This window comes from Heterocephalus glaber, unplaced genomic scaffold, assembly GCF_053883595.1.
Source record: "Heterocephalus glaber isolate CG9 unplaced genomic scaffold, H.glaber_assembly_v1.0 deba00000122, whole genome shotgun sequence".
NCBI classification, from domain to species: Eukaryota; Metazoa; Chordata; class Mammalia; order Rodentia; family Bathyergidae; genus Heterocephalus; species Heterocephalus glaber.
This window is the reverse complement of record NW_028258138.1, coordinates 56904586-56923593: the sequence shown is the minus strand read 5'-3', so window position 1 is coordinate 56923593 and position 19008 is coordinate 56904586. Positions and strand designations below refer to the sequence as shown.

The window sequence follows — 19008 nt, the reverse complement described above, 5'->3', positions numbered from 1 at the left end:
ATAAGTGCTCTATAACATACATAGTTCTGCATTGCTTTACAACAGGGACATGTTCTAAGAAGTACACTGCTACGTGATTTCATCATTATGCAGATATCACAGAGCATACACAGGACTAGAATGGTTACAAAGTCACTAGGCAAGAGAATCTTATGGGACCACAGTACATAAGCAGTCTGTTGATGATTGTAATTTTATTAGATCATTATCCAATGCATGACTATATTCTTATTTCAGATCTCATGAAGTGTGAGAAATAACTACCATTTATGATGAAGTAAACTGCCCCGTGGCTAAGAGTCCCTATTAACAGGAAGAAGAAAATGCAACTTTAAGAGTCATTTATAGATTATTTGGCCACAATAATGTATCAAGTCATGAAATTTGAATGAAAGATTCAGGTTTAAGTAATTATCAAGGCATCTGTAATCCTGCCCATGAAAGAAGTCTGTGCATGTGTCTGTGCTCACTATGAACCTGAGAGAATAGATATATGAGGAATATCTGTTGACTGACTTGATTCCGTGAGTGTGTGTGTGTGTGTGTGTGTGTGTGTGTGTGTGTGTGTGTGTGTATTGACAAAGAGGCTCAGTGACCTGGCCATAAAGTACAAGAAAGGCTGTCCAATGGTTAAGTAGCATGAACGGAATCACTAAAGCTTTTGGCTCTAATGGTCTGTGTCCTCCCTCAAAATATGGCTGCACTTACTTTAGAGCAGCATAGATTCAGCATGTACCTTCAGTGTAGTATAATGGTAACAGCACAACATTAGAGCCAGGAGGACAGGGATCTACTAAGCTACACAGTCACCTGACTTGGTTAACTGATTCTCTAGTTCAGAGCAGAATAGAAGTAGTAAATCAGGAGAGGCCAAAAGATGGCCCCAAAGTAGGGACAATAATAAGGAAGAAGGTTGCATAGCTGGGAGTGGTAGTGCATGCCTGGAATCTCAGCACTGGGGAGGCTGAGGCAGGAGTGTTGCCATAGTTTGAGGGCAGCCTGGGCTAGTCTGAACTATGTGGCAAGACCCTGCCTCAAAAAAAAAAAAATTCGTGAAGGGAACAAACAATCTTAGTAGCAGGACTAGACAGAGGAAGAAGATACAAAAAGTATAAAGAACATACACAAATATTTCATAAAGCATAGTAGTTTATCTAAACAAATTAAGGTAGGGCAAAGAGCCCCCCAAATTTCTCCTAAAGGCAACCATTCAATACTGTAATTACTTATAGCTATGATTCTAAGCTGTCAAGAATAATTATGATATATATCTTTATGAAGGCAGAAGTGAGTGTGAAACAGGTTAGATTGCTTCTGTCTAAAAATCTGAAAATGTAAAAATCGTTCAATGACATAGCAAATTTAAAATAGTTCATTCTTGAGTGCTTAATAAATAAGCCACTCAATAAAGTTGTGTATATTTGTGGATACAATAATACATATGTTTGATAAGAAATATGGAATTCTGTCTATATGAAATGAGAATTTTTTTTCTACAAAAGGCTTCTATTTCAGTACTCCCATCAGTCAGAGTCCTAGACTGTGAAATGTCTAAAGTACTGTGCTGTGCTGTGTCACCTCGCTGTGTTCAAAGTACACCAAAGTACTTATTTTCATAAGGTGGGACATGCTTTTACTAATAAACATCAACTCCTCATTTCCATTTCTATGTTACAACATCCACTTCTATGTTAGAACCAGCTTATTTACTAAAAGTAAAAAAATTAACAAGTCAACAATATTTGTTCCTTAACTGAGGAAGAAAAGATATTAAATAAGCAGTGGTTAAATAAAGATGGGGGAAAAACCCAGGAAGTTATTTCTAGAAATAGTCTGTGAAATAATCCATAACACCACTAGGTGTTGCTATATGCTCAAGAACAAAAATAGCTAAAAGAATTTTTGCTAATCACACATTCAACTTCCTTGAAACTCAGTATTTCCTTTGATTTAGCTATAATTTTCAATAACCAAGGAAGGGAAATGATTAGTATAATTAAGAATTATGAAGAAGTAATTTTTTTCCACAGGAGCAAATTCAGATTGTGAAAATTATAGACATAGAAAATTGATCCCAGCCTCCTGATATAAAACAAGATCAAGCCAGTAATGTACCCTAAGTGACATGGGAAGCTACGGATTATCAAGAGCCTATTTCTACTTGTAAGGCTCAAGACTCACAGCCACACACTGTCAACAAAAGAGGCGTGCATATATTTATTCTCTTGCTAATTCAAACACATTTGTTACTTCTCACTCAATAGACAAACACTATGTAGCAGCCACAAAGACTGCTACTTTTAAGAAGCTTAAATTCCACTTGTATCCAGTATATGCTGGAGAATTAAATGATAACACAGGGAATGTGCCAGACTCTTAGGCTCCTTACAATTCAAGGGCAGGTGACAGCTACATTATGTAAATGCTTAACAGTGGAGTATTACAAGGTCTACAGGAGAACAGAGAAATGACTGTTGTTTTGTGGGTGGAAGAAGACAATATCTGAGAAATCCCTAGGAGGAAAGCCAGAATTTCTCTCATAAGAAGTGTGAAAATGATGTAGTAGTAAGAGGTGGTAAAATATGGAGGTGAAATGTAGCCTGTGTTTTTGAGAAACTGACTTTCCCAGTGTGGGTAAAGAATAAGTATACAATGACAGTGTTGTGGGAGAGGAGTTAGACTGACAGAAATTGGGCTTCTATGTTAAGAAGTCTGAAAATTAGGCTGGAGGAAATGGGAGCCAGCCAAGATTTCTAGTCAGAGGAACAGCATGAGGAGAGATTATGTATAGTTAGATAATTATTCCAGAGGTGTGCAGGATGACCTTGGCTGGGGAGTGACTGGAGATAGGAGACCAATTAGAAGGTTGAGGAAATAAAGCAGCAGAGAAGTCAGGCCCCAATTAAACCAGAGATAGTACTTGCTAGCCCTAGTAATTGTCTGCAAGGATGTTAGAACAGAGGGGTAAGGGTCAGACAAAGCCATTGTCTCTTCAGTAAATTACAGCTGAAAGAGGGGATCCGAGAGAGGGAAGAAGGCTTGGTCTAGGGCAGGAAGTGTCTTTCAGGAGAAGATGACAGTTTAGGGGTAAGGGATATCATCTGAGAGTTACAGGAGAACCTGAGATCCAAGCACTATGCCTGGGTATCTGACACTGCAGTACACTACATCTGGGAAGGCTCCTGGGCTACTGTGGGGAGCAAATGGAACTGCATTCAGAGTTGAGTGTTTTTTAAATTAGCATATGTATCTTAGTTGCTTTTCTTGTTGCACAGACAAACTACCCAATGCCCACAAGTTAAAGCAGGAAAGGTTATTTTGGTTCACAGTTTGTAGAGGTTTTCAATCCAGTCAGCTGGCTCTGGTCAGGGTAGCATGGCAGAGGGGCATCACAGAGAAACAGTTCATGACAAAGCAGGTAGAAGGCAGCAGCAATAGAAGTCTGCCTTCCATCTCTCCTCTTTATCCCTTCCAGAATATAAGTCTTTTGTGTGGTATCACCCACACCCAGGTGGGGCTTCTGTTTTCAGTAAATCCATTCAGCCATACCCAGAATTTGCTAATTCCAATCAATGGACTACTTTAGTACCACACACCTCTAATCCCAGTATCACAAAACCCTAGATCCATCCAGCTTTAAAAAGCCCCACTTAAGTGCACAGGAGGCTTGTGGCAATATCTACATACAAACCATAACAATGTATCAAGCCATCTGGCTAAAAGAATAGATCTCAGTTTTACTAGAGCATCAAGCCTACCAGAGTATTGATTTCACTCCAAGGGTAAAGTTTTCCTACCATGATAATCATATGGGAAAGCAATCGTAAGGGAGTCCAGACAGATTCCAAGCCAGTTCTGCAAATGCATGCAGACAACTGACACCATCTTTCTGCCTCAGTTCTTCATCTGTTAAGTAGCAAGCAATGCTACTCTGCCTTCTTGGTGTCTCCACAGGACACCATGAGCAAAGAAACAACAAAGAATATATAAACATTCAAGCTGGAAATCAGCAACAATAACTCCTCTTGGCAGGATGCCTCTTTCACCCTCTCTGCCCACTTTCTCTTATCCTAGCACTCTTGCTGCTCACTTTCCACAGTGCCCATTCCCATCATCTCTGAGAGATCAAGGAACAAGCTCGTCAGTACAGCCTGGGAACTCATGAAGGATTTATAATTGTTAATCAGGCTGGGTAAAAGTATGCAGTGCTCTGGCCATTAAACTCCACTGCACAGAGAAGGAAGAGGCTGGGCCCTGTGGCTGGATAGGCAGTTTCAGCTAAAAGGGGCAATGAACAGTGACATAAAAGGGAGAAGTTTCTAAATGCCTAGAAGAAAAGAGCTCAGAGTATCCATTTCTTTTTCAATGTAGAATTCAGTGTATTTTTTCACAAAGTGTGTTTAAAAGTCACAAATTTGTGATCAAGAAAAGTTTTGATGGGGATAGGGCCACAAGTTAGAAGTAGGGAGGTTGAGAAACAATGGATTTAAGTATTCTAGAGCTGTCACATGTAGTGGCCTAAGATAGGCATACATCAAACTAACCCGTACCAATGGGCAGGAAACTTCTCATTTCACTCATGTTAGAAATTATAATAAAGAAGGTAAACTAAAGGTAAAGTATAATAAAAAGGCAAAAATTATAATAAAAGACATTATAGAGTTCACTTACTTACATCAGTATTTGTTTTAAATTTAAAACTATAAATGTGTATGTAATCATTCATTCAACAAATATCAATACAATCAATGGCCTGCAAAGTAATTATCATAACTATTTCACCAGATTTTTTTAACTCATCATTTAGTGAAAAACATGTGGATTTAAATCCTATCATTAGGACTTGCCTGCTCTATGATCCTGGAGAACAAGGATGAGAACACAATAAGCCATTTAGACATCACAGGGTCCTTGGGAAGCAGAATGAGATAACCAGTGTAAAGCACTGAGCACGGTGCCTAGCCCTGAAAGCACTCAGGAAATGTGCCTTCTCTGCCTGTTTATAGCTTCAGCAGGGTGCAGCCAGCACATGACATCACAGTGATGACCAGAATTGATGGGGGAGCGGGACTGAATCACAAAGGCCCCTGGACACTACATCAAGACTGGGCTCAAATCCCAGTTCCACCACTTTGTAGCTGCACCATCATGGGTAGTTTACTTAACCTTTCTCTATCTGTTTCCTTACTTGATAATTTAATATTTACTTATAGGGTAGCAAAGATTTAACTCATACCTCATTGTTAAGAAGAGTAAGTTACTCTTATGTAATGCACTTAAAAACAGAACTCTGAGTAGAAGCAGTGCTCAATGAAGTTTAATTGTAATAACTACTCTGCAGGTAAGTGGGGAACCCTGCACAATTTAAATCTTGTCTTTGATCCCAAGTTGCTTATAGTTTTCTAGCATTAGGGCTTATACACAGCACAGTGAGAAAGACATTTTAGAGACTTTTATTATGGAGTTCATAAAATATAAAACTAAATATAATCAAGTGCTATAATGTATTAATATTGATAGTTATAAAGGATCGAGGAGAGGAGGAATCTAATTTAGCTCAAGAAATCATGAAGGTCTTCCTGAACAAGGTGAAAAATATTACAAACTTATGAAACAAAATACATTATTCTCCAACTTCAATCACATAGAAATTTGGACATAAGAACTTTTTTTACTTTTAACTAGGCATAGTGGCCAACAAATGAAAAATCAATGTAATTCTCCTTGAAGCTACAAGTTCATGTGAAGAATTTTCTATCTCTTAAAAACTTGAACCTCAAAACAATGTCTGCTGCATGAAGTGGAGAACTTGCGGCAGATTTGTTCCCTGATATGACTTACATGTAGAAGGCATTTGATAAAATACTTTACATGTTCAATTCCTATGTAATGTAACCTTGTTCCAGAGGTCCACAAAGGAGGTGTGCCATCATTGGCTAACACCTTCTTTGCTCATTTTGATGCTAATTCAGCTATTCTGCTGAATTGCTGAAGCTGTATTTCCTATATTCCCATCTCCCAGATATTAAAAGGTTGTCTCCTACTTAAGCACCCGGTGATACAAAAGAATTATAACTGTTAATTCTTACAAGGTTTCCGTGGACAAAGAGCTGTGTGTGTGCATGTGCAAGTGTGCATGTGTGTGTGTGTGTGTGTATGTGTGTGCATGCACACATGCTTCCAGGGAGGCATATTACAGACTGTGGAAGCAATACCTAATATAATGTATGCTTCAAAGTTAAGTATGAGATGCTTAGAATAACTTATGGTAATAATACTACACCTACAAGAATTCAGGAGAGTTAAAAATGCCTTAAAGGTTTTATTTAATTAGTCTTTATAGTTGTCTTGGGTGTTATATGAAAACAAGTATTATTATTAGCTCCATTTCACAGGATAGAATGCAAAGCAAAAAGGGGCTTGATCAAAACTTTAATATTTTATCTGTTCAAACACAAGAGCCAGGCATTCTAAAAATCAAAAACTCAAAGTCAATGGCACTTTCCATACATTGGAGAGTTTGGCTTCAGTCATTCAACTGAACAGATACTGATACCCTCAAAACTTTATCAGCAGTTATGATTCCTCCATCTAACTTCTCTTATTTTCCATTTCCCTGGAACCATCCTTCCCTTCTGTTTAGCCAGGATCACTTTCTGTTGCTCACTGTTTAAACTGCTTATATCAAAACTATGTCATTAAAGGAAGTAGGAGAACTTCCCACTGAAAAGAGCCCAACAGGCAAAACTTTAAGCAAAAGAAAAAAGGAAGAAAAAAAAGCACTCTGCTTTTCTTTGCCTGACATCCAGAAGTTCTATAGATGCTGGTTTGTTATATAATTAGACTGGAAAGTTAAAAAGAGAACTGAAAGATGTTGGGTATGAAACACCATTACAATCTAGTCTGTCAGGAGTGATGGTGCCAACTTTACAGTATAATGCATTCTTGGGAATCACGTGAGTTACACTATGTTGAAAGGCCAAGTGTGTGTTATTACTCCACCCATTTACCTTTGGAACCTGCTTAGGATACTTTAAACTCAAGTGAGTTAATCTAGTTGTTAATACACAACAACATGCATTGGAAAGTGAAATGATGCCTCACAATGCTGTTGTGTTAGGAAATACAAACATACTAAATAATGAGAATGCAAAGGAACAAAGTGACATGTATTTTTTTTTTTGGTTAAAGATTAGTATAAGATAAATAACTACAAGTTAATAAATTTATACATTTTTACTATACTGAATTGAATAGAATCAAGTTACATTAAATTGAATGTATAGTCAGCACCCGTGGATCCCAGATATAAACTATAAATAATAAAAGCCTCACATGATATAAATAGCCTGTACATCAGAATAGGCTTTAACTGTAATCTGTATAGTACACTCACAATTTTTCCAAAAAAAAAAAAAACGTAAATACATAATCTGCAATAAAATTGAGCTGCTATTTTTATCTAAACAGCTATTCTGGTTGAGGAATGAAAATTCCATATCAAAGACCTGAGTATGGTAAAATAATTTGACCGTTAATATGGTTAATATGACTGTCCTCTGTTAAGTGGGTCTAGAAAATAGAAGATTCTACAAATGCAAACAAGCTATGTATGGTTAGCTGCCCACCAAAGTCACACCTAAAAATGTTTAGTAATATTCTAATAATCAGATTATGAAACCAAGATCTTCAGGGCCCAAGTCTCTTTCCTTTTATATTTTAAAGAATAAAATAATCTTGCAATGCCATGTCTCCAGATTTTCACAATAGTTTAGAATTATTCAGATACCAGAGACCAATAGTTTCATGTTCTTACAATTATCTTCCCCCTAGAAAGTCTAAATGGGACTATCAAAAAAGCAGGAAATGTTTTGAATAAAATGAATGAATTAGAAGACACAATCTACATACCCATGACATGGTCACTGCAAATGTTAATTATGTGTACATTGCATTCCCTACTCCTAAGTTCAGAAACCTCAAAATCTGCATTGGATTTGTGTTTGTGTCCTCTTGGGCTTATTTACACAACTTCTGTTACCCTCAACACAAAAGACCACAATGGAAACAATTATAAGTAAAGTTTGTTCATGAGCTGTAAGCACTGCAACTGCAGAAATAAAACTGGGAACAGAACACAAATATCCAAGATCTGAAGCTCAGCTTGAGGAGGTGGAGGAGTGAGAGATTGACTTACCTCTGGTGTGCCAAGAGCATGTTCTCCAGCTAACAGCAGCATGCTCAGGCCTCCCATTTGAGTAGGATCTAAATAAATCAAAAATACACGAATCACCAACTGACAAGCATGAAGTATGAATAATCCACAAAGAGCCAAAAAAAAATTCATAAAGACAGAATTCCAATAGAACCACATATAACTTTTTTTTTTTTTTTGGGTACCGGGGATCAAACTCGGGACCTTACGCTTGGAGGCAGGCGTCTGAACCACTGAGCTAAATTCCCGGCCCAACCACATATAACTTTTAATGGAAAACTTTAAAAACTCTTTACGTATGTAACATAAATTGGCATATATGTACTTAGTGCTCATACTTTTGTGAACCTTTTCAATACCACTGTTGTCCCATCTTTCCTACAGAGCACTTTCTTCAATACCACAGCTGTTTGCAACATGAATGATATCTCTGAACCTGGGGTTTCTTTCTGCACATGCAATTTAGATGGGATTGCTTTTAAGCAAAATAATATATGTGTTCTTTTTCCAAGAAGTATGAGACTGCTATTCTCAAATTGTTATTTCTGTTATGTGAAATCCGGACTAATAAAAAGAACCAGGTTAACAGAAAACGAGAGAAATTTTCCAAATTGGCCTCTGAAATCTATTAGGCTTTTTTCAGTAATATCTCTTTAAATTTTTCAAAATAAATTTAAATGAACTGATGCATTTCAGACATTTTAAATCTTAGAAGCAGTCAGACTCTTGTTCAAAATAACTTCAAGATTTAAAATTAATTTTTTCATGTTACCTAAGTTCTTTGTTCTCATTCTTTTAATAATCAATAGAAAGATAAAAACAGCAAAGTGGTAGATCAATGAGGCAGGTTATATTTCTATCTAAACAAAGAAAGTGCTAATAGAAAACTTAAATTCTTTAAGGTTGTTTAAATAAATAAAAATTCATTATTGCAATGGAAGAATATATGTGAAAATGCCTAAATCAGTGTCTGTCCTAGTGCCCACAGGTTCTCAATAAATGTGTATTTAATTTAAGGCGTCTCTTTACAATTGAAAATAAGGATCAGTCAGATGTAATGTTGTCTGAGGACATTCAGTTATGTTTTTTTCCTGTGTTTAAATTAAAGGTTTGACCTTAAGTACATCTCTGTGTATAACTTGTCTTAAGAACTCATGAAGCAAATTTGATCATATTTTTATACACATTTTTAAAAACTTTTAAAAACTTCTGAGGTAGAAGGTAAACCTAAAGAAATGGATGGATGGATGGATGGAGGTTATAAGGTCACTAAAGACAAAGATACGTCATCAAATGATTAGCTGTACAAGTACTTCAATGTTGGAAGACAATGAATTAGGAAGACACACAGACCATATAAGCAATCACTGGCCAATTCAATAAAACAACACTCTTGGGTCCTATGATTCCAATTTTAATTAAGCATTAAGCTTAAGAACTAACAAAACCTCAGTTGCCCATGAACGAGCACAATCAATCAACAAGTGGGATCTCTTCTTATTAAAAAGCTTCTGCACAGCAAGAGAAACCACCAGTAGTGTGAAGAGACAACCCACAATGTGGGAAAAAAATCTTCACTTGCTGTTCCTCAGACAAAGGTCTACTATCTCAAATCTATAAAGAACTTAAAAAGATCAGACCTCCCAAATTTAAAGACCCAATCCAAACATGGGCGTCTAAAAATGAGACATTTCTCAGACAAAGAAGTAGAAATAGCAAATAAATACATGAAAAATTGTTCAACATCACTGGTCATTCGAGAGATGCGAATGAAAACAACGCTGAGATTCTACCTCACTCCAGAAAGAATGGCTGCTATAATGAAATCAACCAATAATAAATGATGACAGGGCTGTGGGGAAAGAGGAACCCTGCTCCACTGCTGGTAGGAGTGTCGACTGGTGCAACCACTGTGGAAATCAGTATGGAGATACCTCAAAGAACTAGGATTGGAAGTACCATTTGATCCAGCTATTCCCCTGCTGGGTATCTTCCCCAAAGAATTAAAAGAATCATATCACAGTGATGTATGTGCAACCATGTTCATACCAGCACAGTTTGTAATAGCTAAAACTTGGAAACAGCCCAAATGCCCATCAACTGGAGAATGGATAAAGAAAATGTGTTTTTTTTAATTACATGGAGTACTACTCAGCCATAAAAAATGAGAAATTAGACATTTATAGCTAAATGGATGCCCACTGAGGCGATACTCTTAAGTGAAATAAATAGGACACACATGTATAAATACCGAATAGTTTCTCTAGTGTGAGAAACTGAAAGTGTAAATAAGGACTAAAAGGTATAATAGATAATGTGAACTAGGAAGAAAAGGGGCAAAGGGGAAGGGAAAGTGAGAAGAAAATAAAGAAGGGAATGGAATTAATATGAGAAAATGGAAACAAAGTCTTTGTCAATAGGCAGGGATGGAGGGGTTGAAGGGAGGGCAGGGGATGGGGGAAAAATCAGAACCAAGAGAGATGTAAAGGTGAAAATTTCCAATGATGATGACATTATACTGTATACCTAAAATGTACCAATGATTAGAATAATAATTGATAATGTGAAATAGGAAGAAAAGGTCCAAAGGGGTAGGGGAAGTGGGAGGGGCAGGGGAAAGGAAAGAAGGGAAAGGAAAAATTATGAGAAATGGAAAAAATGGAAACAAAGTCTTTGTAAATAGGGAAGAGTGGAGGGGGTGAAGGGAGGGCTAGGAATGGGAAAAAAATAAGAACCAAGATGCATCATGTAAAGGTACAAGTTTCCAATGAGAAATGTAAATGTGTTTTATACCTAAAATGTACCAATAAAAGAATTAAAAAAAAAAGCTTAAGAACTGTCAAACTATCATGATTTCTAAAAGACATACTTGAACATATTTAAAAATAAAAATAAGGATGGGGAAATGAATTTAGCAGAAACTAAAAGTTTAGCTTTGTACTCTGTCAGTGATTTGTAGCTATTGTAGTTATTAACCTAGAAACCAAAGGCAATGGATGACAGCTTTCTAAAGATGTAAGTGTATTAATTCAAATTACAAAGTAAAACAGAAATATGATTATATGATAATTTAAGTTATATACAATGTGGCTACAAAAGTGTGCATATACATACACACATATATATGGTATACACACATACACACACACTAATATATTCATATAAACAGCATACTTTCCCTTTACTGAATTTCTACTATGTTAAAATCTACACAGCTTTCTTTTCTTGGAAATCATACATTTGACAACTGTGGGGTTATTCTGAACTGCAAAATGTTACTTGACAAAGACCATAGAGCAAGCAAAACAAAACAAAACAAAACAAGATCTCATGTTGAGCAAAACTTAAACAGACCTTTACAATACCTCTGGTATCCCTAGATTTAAGACAGCTAAGCAGCAAGTTTTAACTAAAGGCAATGTAATTCACTTTCACTTTGTTGAAAAAGGATATAACTAGAAATACCAGATCAGTATTAACTCCACTATACACAAGCTGAACAAGAGGTCTGATTATGTATTTCTGACATATGACATGGAATATTACATAATGACTTAAGTTCCAGTAAGGTGTTTTTCTTCTTTACTGTTTTCAAAAGCTGACCTATAAACATCTTGGTTGAAGTCTAGGTTCTACTTTCATTTTATAGATAAAATGCAGATTAATAAAGTGTCAGGAGCAACATTACAAAAAAAGACTTTTTTTATAGCCTTCTGTAGTTTACCTATGATTATGTGGTGTGCAAACAATTCTATGCAAAAATACCCTACATATACTAACCTAGACTTAGAATTGAAAGAAACAAAGCAACAGATACTAAATGATGATCAAAAAGGAATTCAATTTAAAAGTTGGTCATCTGTATACCACTTTTTGTTTGTTTGTTTGTTTGGTACCGGGGATCAAACTTGGGTCCTTCCGCTTACAAGGCAGGTGCCGGAACCACTGAGCTAAATCCTTGGCCCTGTATACCACTTTTTGGTGGTGATAACAAAATGTTTAACAAAATTCTCCAAATGAAGAAATCTTGGAAGTTCAGAGAGCTCACTAAGCCTATCTAGTAAAAGTGGGTTGAGGTCAAAATTGTCTAAAGTGACTGCTAAAACAAGAGCAGATCTCTATGTGTTGATTCTTTGGGAGCTAACCTGGAATTATACTACATACACCCACAGAAGAATCACTTGAACACTCTGTATCCCCAGAATGCCACCACTACATTAACCTTCATTTTTAACCATTTATATAAAACACTGACATGTTTTTTATACTATAAATCATACACTGAACTTTGAAATTTTGTTAGGTCTACCATCTATTTGAAAAAATATGTTATCACAGTATTGGTCAACCTCCTTTCCCGATTTTTGCAAATGATTTAGCATGCTGATTTTAAAGAAAAATTGCCCATAATATGAAGGAATATGATTTAATACCAACTTCACTGATTCTACCTTGCCCAGTTTCCCAATTTCATTCTGGAAGAGTCCTGTTTTTGGAATACCAAGCTACATTCTCAGCTCATTTTCATTTTCCTATTTTGAGACAGGGTCCTGCTAAGTTGCCTAGGACAGCCATGAACTTGCAATCCTCTTGCCTCAGCCTTCCAATATCTGGTATTACAGACATGTGCCATCACACCCAGCCAAAAAACTCCTCTTCTGATCACTGTACTGCAAAAGCTGGAGAAGATAAGACTCCTTTGTAGGGTGAATATAAATATTTTATTTGATGGTAATAAATGCTTTAACATTTCATACCACCCAAAGCATATTAAAGGTTCCACATTAAATGGGACCATCTAGAATTTTAAATTAGTTTGGGCCATACAGCAATGTGGATGGGAAGAGGGGACAGGATGGGAATGCTCTGTAAGACACTTCCAGATCCATCTCAGATGTATGATGGAGTTGTTCATATTTCTTTACTCAAAAGATACTTAGATGATCTATGTGGCTGTTCAAACATCCAAAACTAAGGCGCTGACTGGGACAGCTTAACAGTGTGTATAAGCTATTTTGTTAACATCACAAAATTCCTTATGCTCCTGACAGTTTTCATACTGCTCCCTTCTTTTCCATACTATCGTTGTCAGAAAATCATGTATTTATAACTTGGTCTATATCTCCTTTCTCTAATTATATATAAATCTTCTGTATATCATCCTCCAGTGCTTTAAAATATGCTACATATTTGCAATTGCTTCATATTAGTTATAAATTTTCTCCCCAACTCTGTATTATTTATTAAAGACACAGACTAAATGTATTGCTCTGTACTGAAAGAACAGGTAGAAATAGTGTCTAAACTCACCAGCCATGCCAAAGTTGAGCTGAGGCATTTCTTCACTCTTTGCTTTCCTGGGGCTTGGCAAGTCTCTTGAAGAGTCGGATGGGAAGGCCCAAAACTTCTTTCGTGGATTGACAGTGGGTGTTGGTGATTTCATAGGCTTGTTCGTGGTAGGACACCATTTGTAGCCAGGATTTGCTTTCATAAATGCATCTTTATACTATAAATAAAAGACAGATAGCAGATTTTAATTAATATACAGACTGAAAAATGTAATAGCATTCATCCTAATCCCCCATTTAGATAATGAGTGAGAAAAATACTTTCAATGACTTTTGTGGCTTTCCTTATAGACAAATGACAGTATCACCACAGGATTATTGAGACAGGACATGGAGTTATTAACCACAAAGTTCATCTCTGCAATGTGTGTACAAAAGATACATACTTTGCACCTTTTAATCATCTATTTCTTTTGCAGTGTCCAAAAAACTGTCTGATACTGGTGGGGAGATGGAGTTGTAATGGTAAAAACCGAGGGCTCTATAGACATGAAAGGCCAGGTTCAAACCCTGGCACTTCCACACTAGGCCACAGAAACCCCAGGAAGAGAACATCTCTCTGGGCTTCAACCTTAGACTGCAAAAACAGAACAGTATCACCAATGGCTGGGTTATTGTCAACAGTGTGCATAGCATAGCGCCTGTTTCAAAGTGAGCTTCAGGTACATATTACAGAGTGTGGGTTACAGCACTGGTACCAGACTCTACTCGGTAATTAATTGGCTAAAAATAGTAAAAAAAAAAAAAAAGATTAAATCTATGCTTTGATGTACAAGTAAGACAAATGCAGGCAAACTTAACAGAGCAAAATACTCAATTATGGGATAAAGGAACTGAGATCAACAGTAGGAAATGCGAACAGTTAGGCCAAATGACATATAGCTTTTCAGTTACTCAAGACACAGGGCCATGTAGAGGAAAGGGCACTGGAAACAGACTTTAACAACCTGGGTTCAAAATGCACCTCTGTTTTAGTGAGCTATGGACATTATGTTGTCTACCCTTTCTCAGTCTCAATTTCTCCATCTAGAAAGTGTAACTGCACCTGCCAATGTTTTGTAATGAGCACACATGATTGGATATATGAGCAAGCTCTGAGACCTTCGATGTGTAATAACTGCAATTAACTCATCACAAACTTTAAGCCCTGGAGGTTTCAACCTCTGCTGACATCTTTCTTTCCTCTTCATTCTTCTGTGGCTTTCTCCTATCACTCTTTCTCCCAACCCTGTTACCTCTTTCTCTTATCATGAGAGTAACATTAAATGAAATACATTAATTATTCATGTTCATTACATGTTGCCAAATTATGTTATCTGGAAAAACTGTATTCTGCATGTTCTTCAACTATAACTATTGAATAATTTATTAAATGTATTCATTTCTTTCAATCTTACAAGCTTGTCTATTAAAATGGTCATTGGGTAGGTGACATTAATTTAGTATAAGTTCCAAACAGCTTTTAATTTAACTCAATAGAAAAAAGTTTCTATCCATCTTGGTGTAAGAAAATATGTAATCTAAATAATTACTTCATTTTAAGTTATGTATATAAAAACTGTGATATAGGTAATCACACAATGTTAACAGACAATAATAGTGTAGACAAAATCATCTCCAAGTTAAATTTTCTGAATGATTTTTCTTTGTACTTGTAGGATATGTTAACACTGATGCACAGAAGGTAAACATACAAAAAAAATCCAAGATGCAATCTCACTTTTCTTACTAAAATAATTAAAATGGGACACAAGGCCAGAACCTAACTAGAATTTATCATTACATACCAGAATGTATTTGAGGGCATCAAATGTGACATAAGAGATACACTACCACAGCACATTCACATTCAGGGGAGATCTACATATTAAGCCGAGGCAGACAAATAGCCTTGCCTGCTGTCTGTAAGTGGAAAGTGACAAATGGTAGCGTGAGGTGAAAATGGAAGTAGCAGACACATGCATCATTATTGTGTCCCAGTAAAAGGCATACGGGCTGGATTTGTCAAATGAACAGTCACTTGGACAAAGGTCACTATTTTATAAAGTGACAGAAGACTTTCAAACAAATTTATTAACACATTTCTCAGAAATAAAATTATCCTTTTTGGCAATTTAAATTTTTAAAGAAGAAAGTTACAGTTGAGAAAGATGCTGGACAGTGTCACTAGCACTCAAATTTCTCATTTCTGAGATGTCCCCATTCCTCCTCCCCATGTTCTTTTGCCAGATAAGCTCTTTCCCAGTAAGATGTCACATCTTACTAAGAATCATTTAGTAATTTGTTTCAGTGAAAATCAGTAAGAGTAATGGAAATGATAAGACTGTCATCCTTATAAATGACTTATTTTCAGCATAATTTATTTTTCTTGGAGATTGGGAGTTTGAACTTTGTGAATGTAGGCAAGCATTATACCAGTGAGCTACATCTCCAGCCCAGGAGCAACTATTTTCAGAGCACAGCTGATGATACTAATAAAGAGCAGCTTACACTAACTGATGATAGGGAGCTCATACTGAAGACAACATAAGGCAGTGACAATCACCACACCACAGTCATGTGTCTTTCTTTTGTACATATTCTACCCACCTCACTGAAAATATTCTATGTGCACTGACTAGCTAATAGGTACTTACTAGGCACTGGGAACAAAAAAGAGCATAAATTAGAGTCCCTGCCTTCAAATTTGCTGCAATCCACAAACAACAACACTTTTTTTTTTTAACATATGGTCTTTTTGGCCTTGCCCTGATTCAGGTTTTGCAATGGTCTGTAAAAGGGAAAGGTATCTATGAGTGCAGTAACTCAGGGCAAGAAAAAGGCCGGAATATGGAGGGATTTACAGAAAATGGTAACTGGGAACTTACTATGTGGGCCGATACTCTGAAACTATTGTCATAGTATCAATCCTGCATATCTTTAACTCAATATAAACTCAAAATAAAGTATAAAACTTTAATATAAAGCAAATGTTTATTCAATCAAGTGTGTGTATGTGGATGCATGTGTGTGCTGGAGATCGAGTCCACCACCTCAAACACTACACATGTACTCTGCCACTAAACTACACCTATGGGCCCTCAATCAAGTACACACTGAGCAGAAAAGTTAAGCATATCCTGTCCTTAAGGAGTTTAAAGCTTTGAAGGAGATCCCATAAATTCAAGTGAAAACATGCAGGTCAACACAAGCAGTATAACACCAAGTGAGGGTGGAGGCAGGAAAAGCCCCAGGGATCGCAGATGCCTCTGTGTCCTTGGAACTGGGTACCTCATCAATCACTGCCTAGAGTCAATAGAAAGACTTAATCATTTGCTGTGGTGAGGTTATTAGGAAAGGTAATGCAGAGAAGTCTGAGTAAAGGAGAAAAGAGGAGAGACTTTGTATGTAGTCTGAAGCAAACAGCCAAGAGAAATTACTGGCATGCAGGTTAACCATGTGGGCAAAATGTATCATCACAGAACTGGAAGTGGGAAAGAGATTTGTCTCACCTATCCAGTATACCCAGGGCCAGGCTGTTCATGCTGGGGATGAGAGGGGAAGCTCTCTTACTCTCTAAGAACATCCATCACAGGCTACTGGCCCTGGGACTTCTATAAAAGACTCTGAAACTCTTGCCAAAATAATGATTTTCAAAACTGTACCATTAAAACAAAAATTCACCTCATAACCTCCAATTTCATTCTGCAAATTTCCAACCAATTAGACAGCCTACATGAAATCTATTTTGTAGACACCCTTTCTGACTTGTACAAGATACTTGATAACACTAGTTTCCTTCTTTGAAGCCCAAACATCACTGTATTTCATTAGCAACAGTAATAAACCAGTAATTCAGTTACTGATTCTTTTGTTATTCTATACTTGCACTAAATATATACCCTTCTGTCACAGTTTTTTGCTTCCTTTATATTTGACAATGGCATTATTATAATACAAAAGACAATAACCTATTATATCACTTTTTTAAAAACGAGGTCTCAACATTAAATACTTTCCCAAATAATTTACATAAATGAAAATTTGATCTACAAAGCACCTTAATATTAATGAAAGATATAATTACCCATGTCTTCCAACTGTGTGTTGGATGGGATGTTAAACAGATAAAATCTACTAGAATTTCCAGTTATGACAATGTCTGTAGAACTAAAGACAGATGCTTCTGGTGTAAATATGTGAAATATCATGAAATAAAATCTACCAAGATTCTAAGAAATTACATAGGCAATTATCTGATTTTTTTAAAAAAAGCGGTAACATGTATTTTATAGCCAAATACTCTACAGGGGGCTAAATGAACCTCTAGCATAAATGTGGAGACAGCTGCAAACCCTCCCACGGATGGGCAGAAGTCATATTAAACAGGAGGGGATAAGGATGAGGAGATATTTTAGAAGTACCACTAATCTGCACATTCTTAGTTTGAGTATTTTCCTTTGCAAACATTTAAAAATTATCATTAGGATAATAAAACTCAGTACACTATTTGATATGAGTTATTTTTTGTAGCTATTTTTATTTTATTTTTCTGAGACAAGGTCTCGCTACATTGAGTTCAGGCTGGCTTTGAACTCACTATAACAAACTCACAGCAATCTTTCTACCTTAGCCTCGTGAGTGTTGGGATTACAGGTGTGTGGCACAACACCTAGCAGGTAGCTATTTTTAATAGAAAATTAGACTTTCACATGATAGGTCACTGAATTTAGTTCATGATTTTGACTGAATAAAAACATTTTAAGTTATAAATTAACCTGAAAAACTTTTATGATAAAAGTGAGTTGAATATTGTGATCATGAAATTGTTTGTTCTACTGTGAGAAAAAAATCAAAGAAAAAGTGGAAACAAGGCAGTTGGCTACAGATATGGCTACTTAAATTGTGTCAGGGTGAGGATTACTGACAACTGCAGTTTGTTTTTACATATAACTTTTTAGGGTGCAATTTTACTCTCTAGTTTTGCTAATTAGGGAAAAGGTACATTTGATAAGTTGTATTAATTTAAAACATCAAAATTTAAGAATTTCTTTGAAATTAAAATTTTTAAATTAAAAATAGGGATTTTAAGTTTAAAAATAGGGATCTGGGTGACAAAACATTAGCAAAGTCTTTTCTGAAAATGTATTAAAAGATATGTAATTCATAGTTGAGAAATTTGATTTTTGAAATGCATATATTTTCTTAAAACATAGGTTCACTTTGGTTTAACAATTTCCTTAAACATCTTAAATTTATTCCATAAGGGGCTGGGGGGATTTAGCTCAGTGGTTCTGCCGTCTGCCTCCCAAGCACAAGGACCCGAGTTCGATCCCCAGTACAAAAAAAAGAAAAAAAAATTATTCCATAAATATAGTTTATAGCAAGAATTTGCATGTTTTTCAAGTGGTCCAAAAGTGAACTTTTACTCACATTCTCTTGAATGATCACAAGTCTCAAAATAAG

At 36.1% G+C, this 19008-nt stretch overlaps 1 protein-coding gene across 10 annotated transcripts in view; it reads right to left on the bottom strand.

Annotated features, from left to right (window-relative positions):
* Bbx (BBX high mobility group box domain containing) overlaps nt 1-19008 on the bottom strand; it is a 262549-nt gene that overhangs the window by 66250 nt on the left and 177291 nt on the right. For all 10 annotated transcript variants that reach the window (XM_004835767.4, XM_004835766.4, XM_004835769.4 and 7 more), the window contains 2 exons: nt 13526-13721; nt 8198-8265 (listed from right to left, as the gene is read on the bottom strand). In XM_004835767.4, the coding sequence (XP_004835824.1) occupies nt 8198-8265; nt 13526-13721 (264 nt within the window). The remainder of the gene's footprint in view (nt 1-8197; nt 8266-13525; nt 13722-19008) is intronic.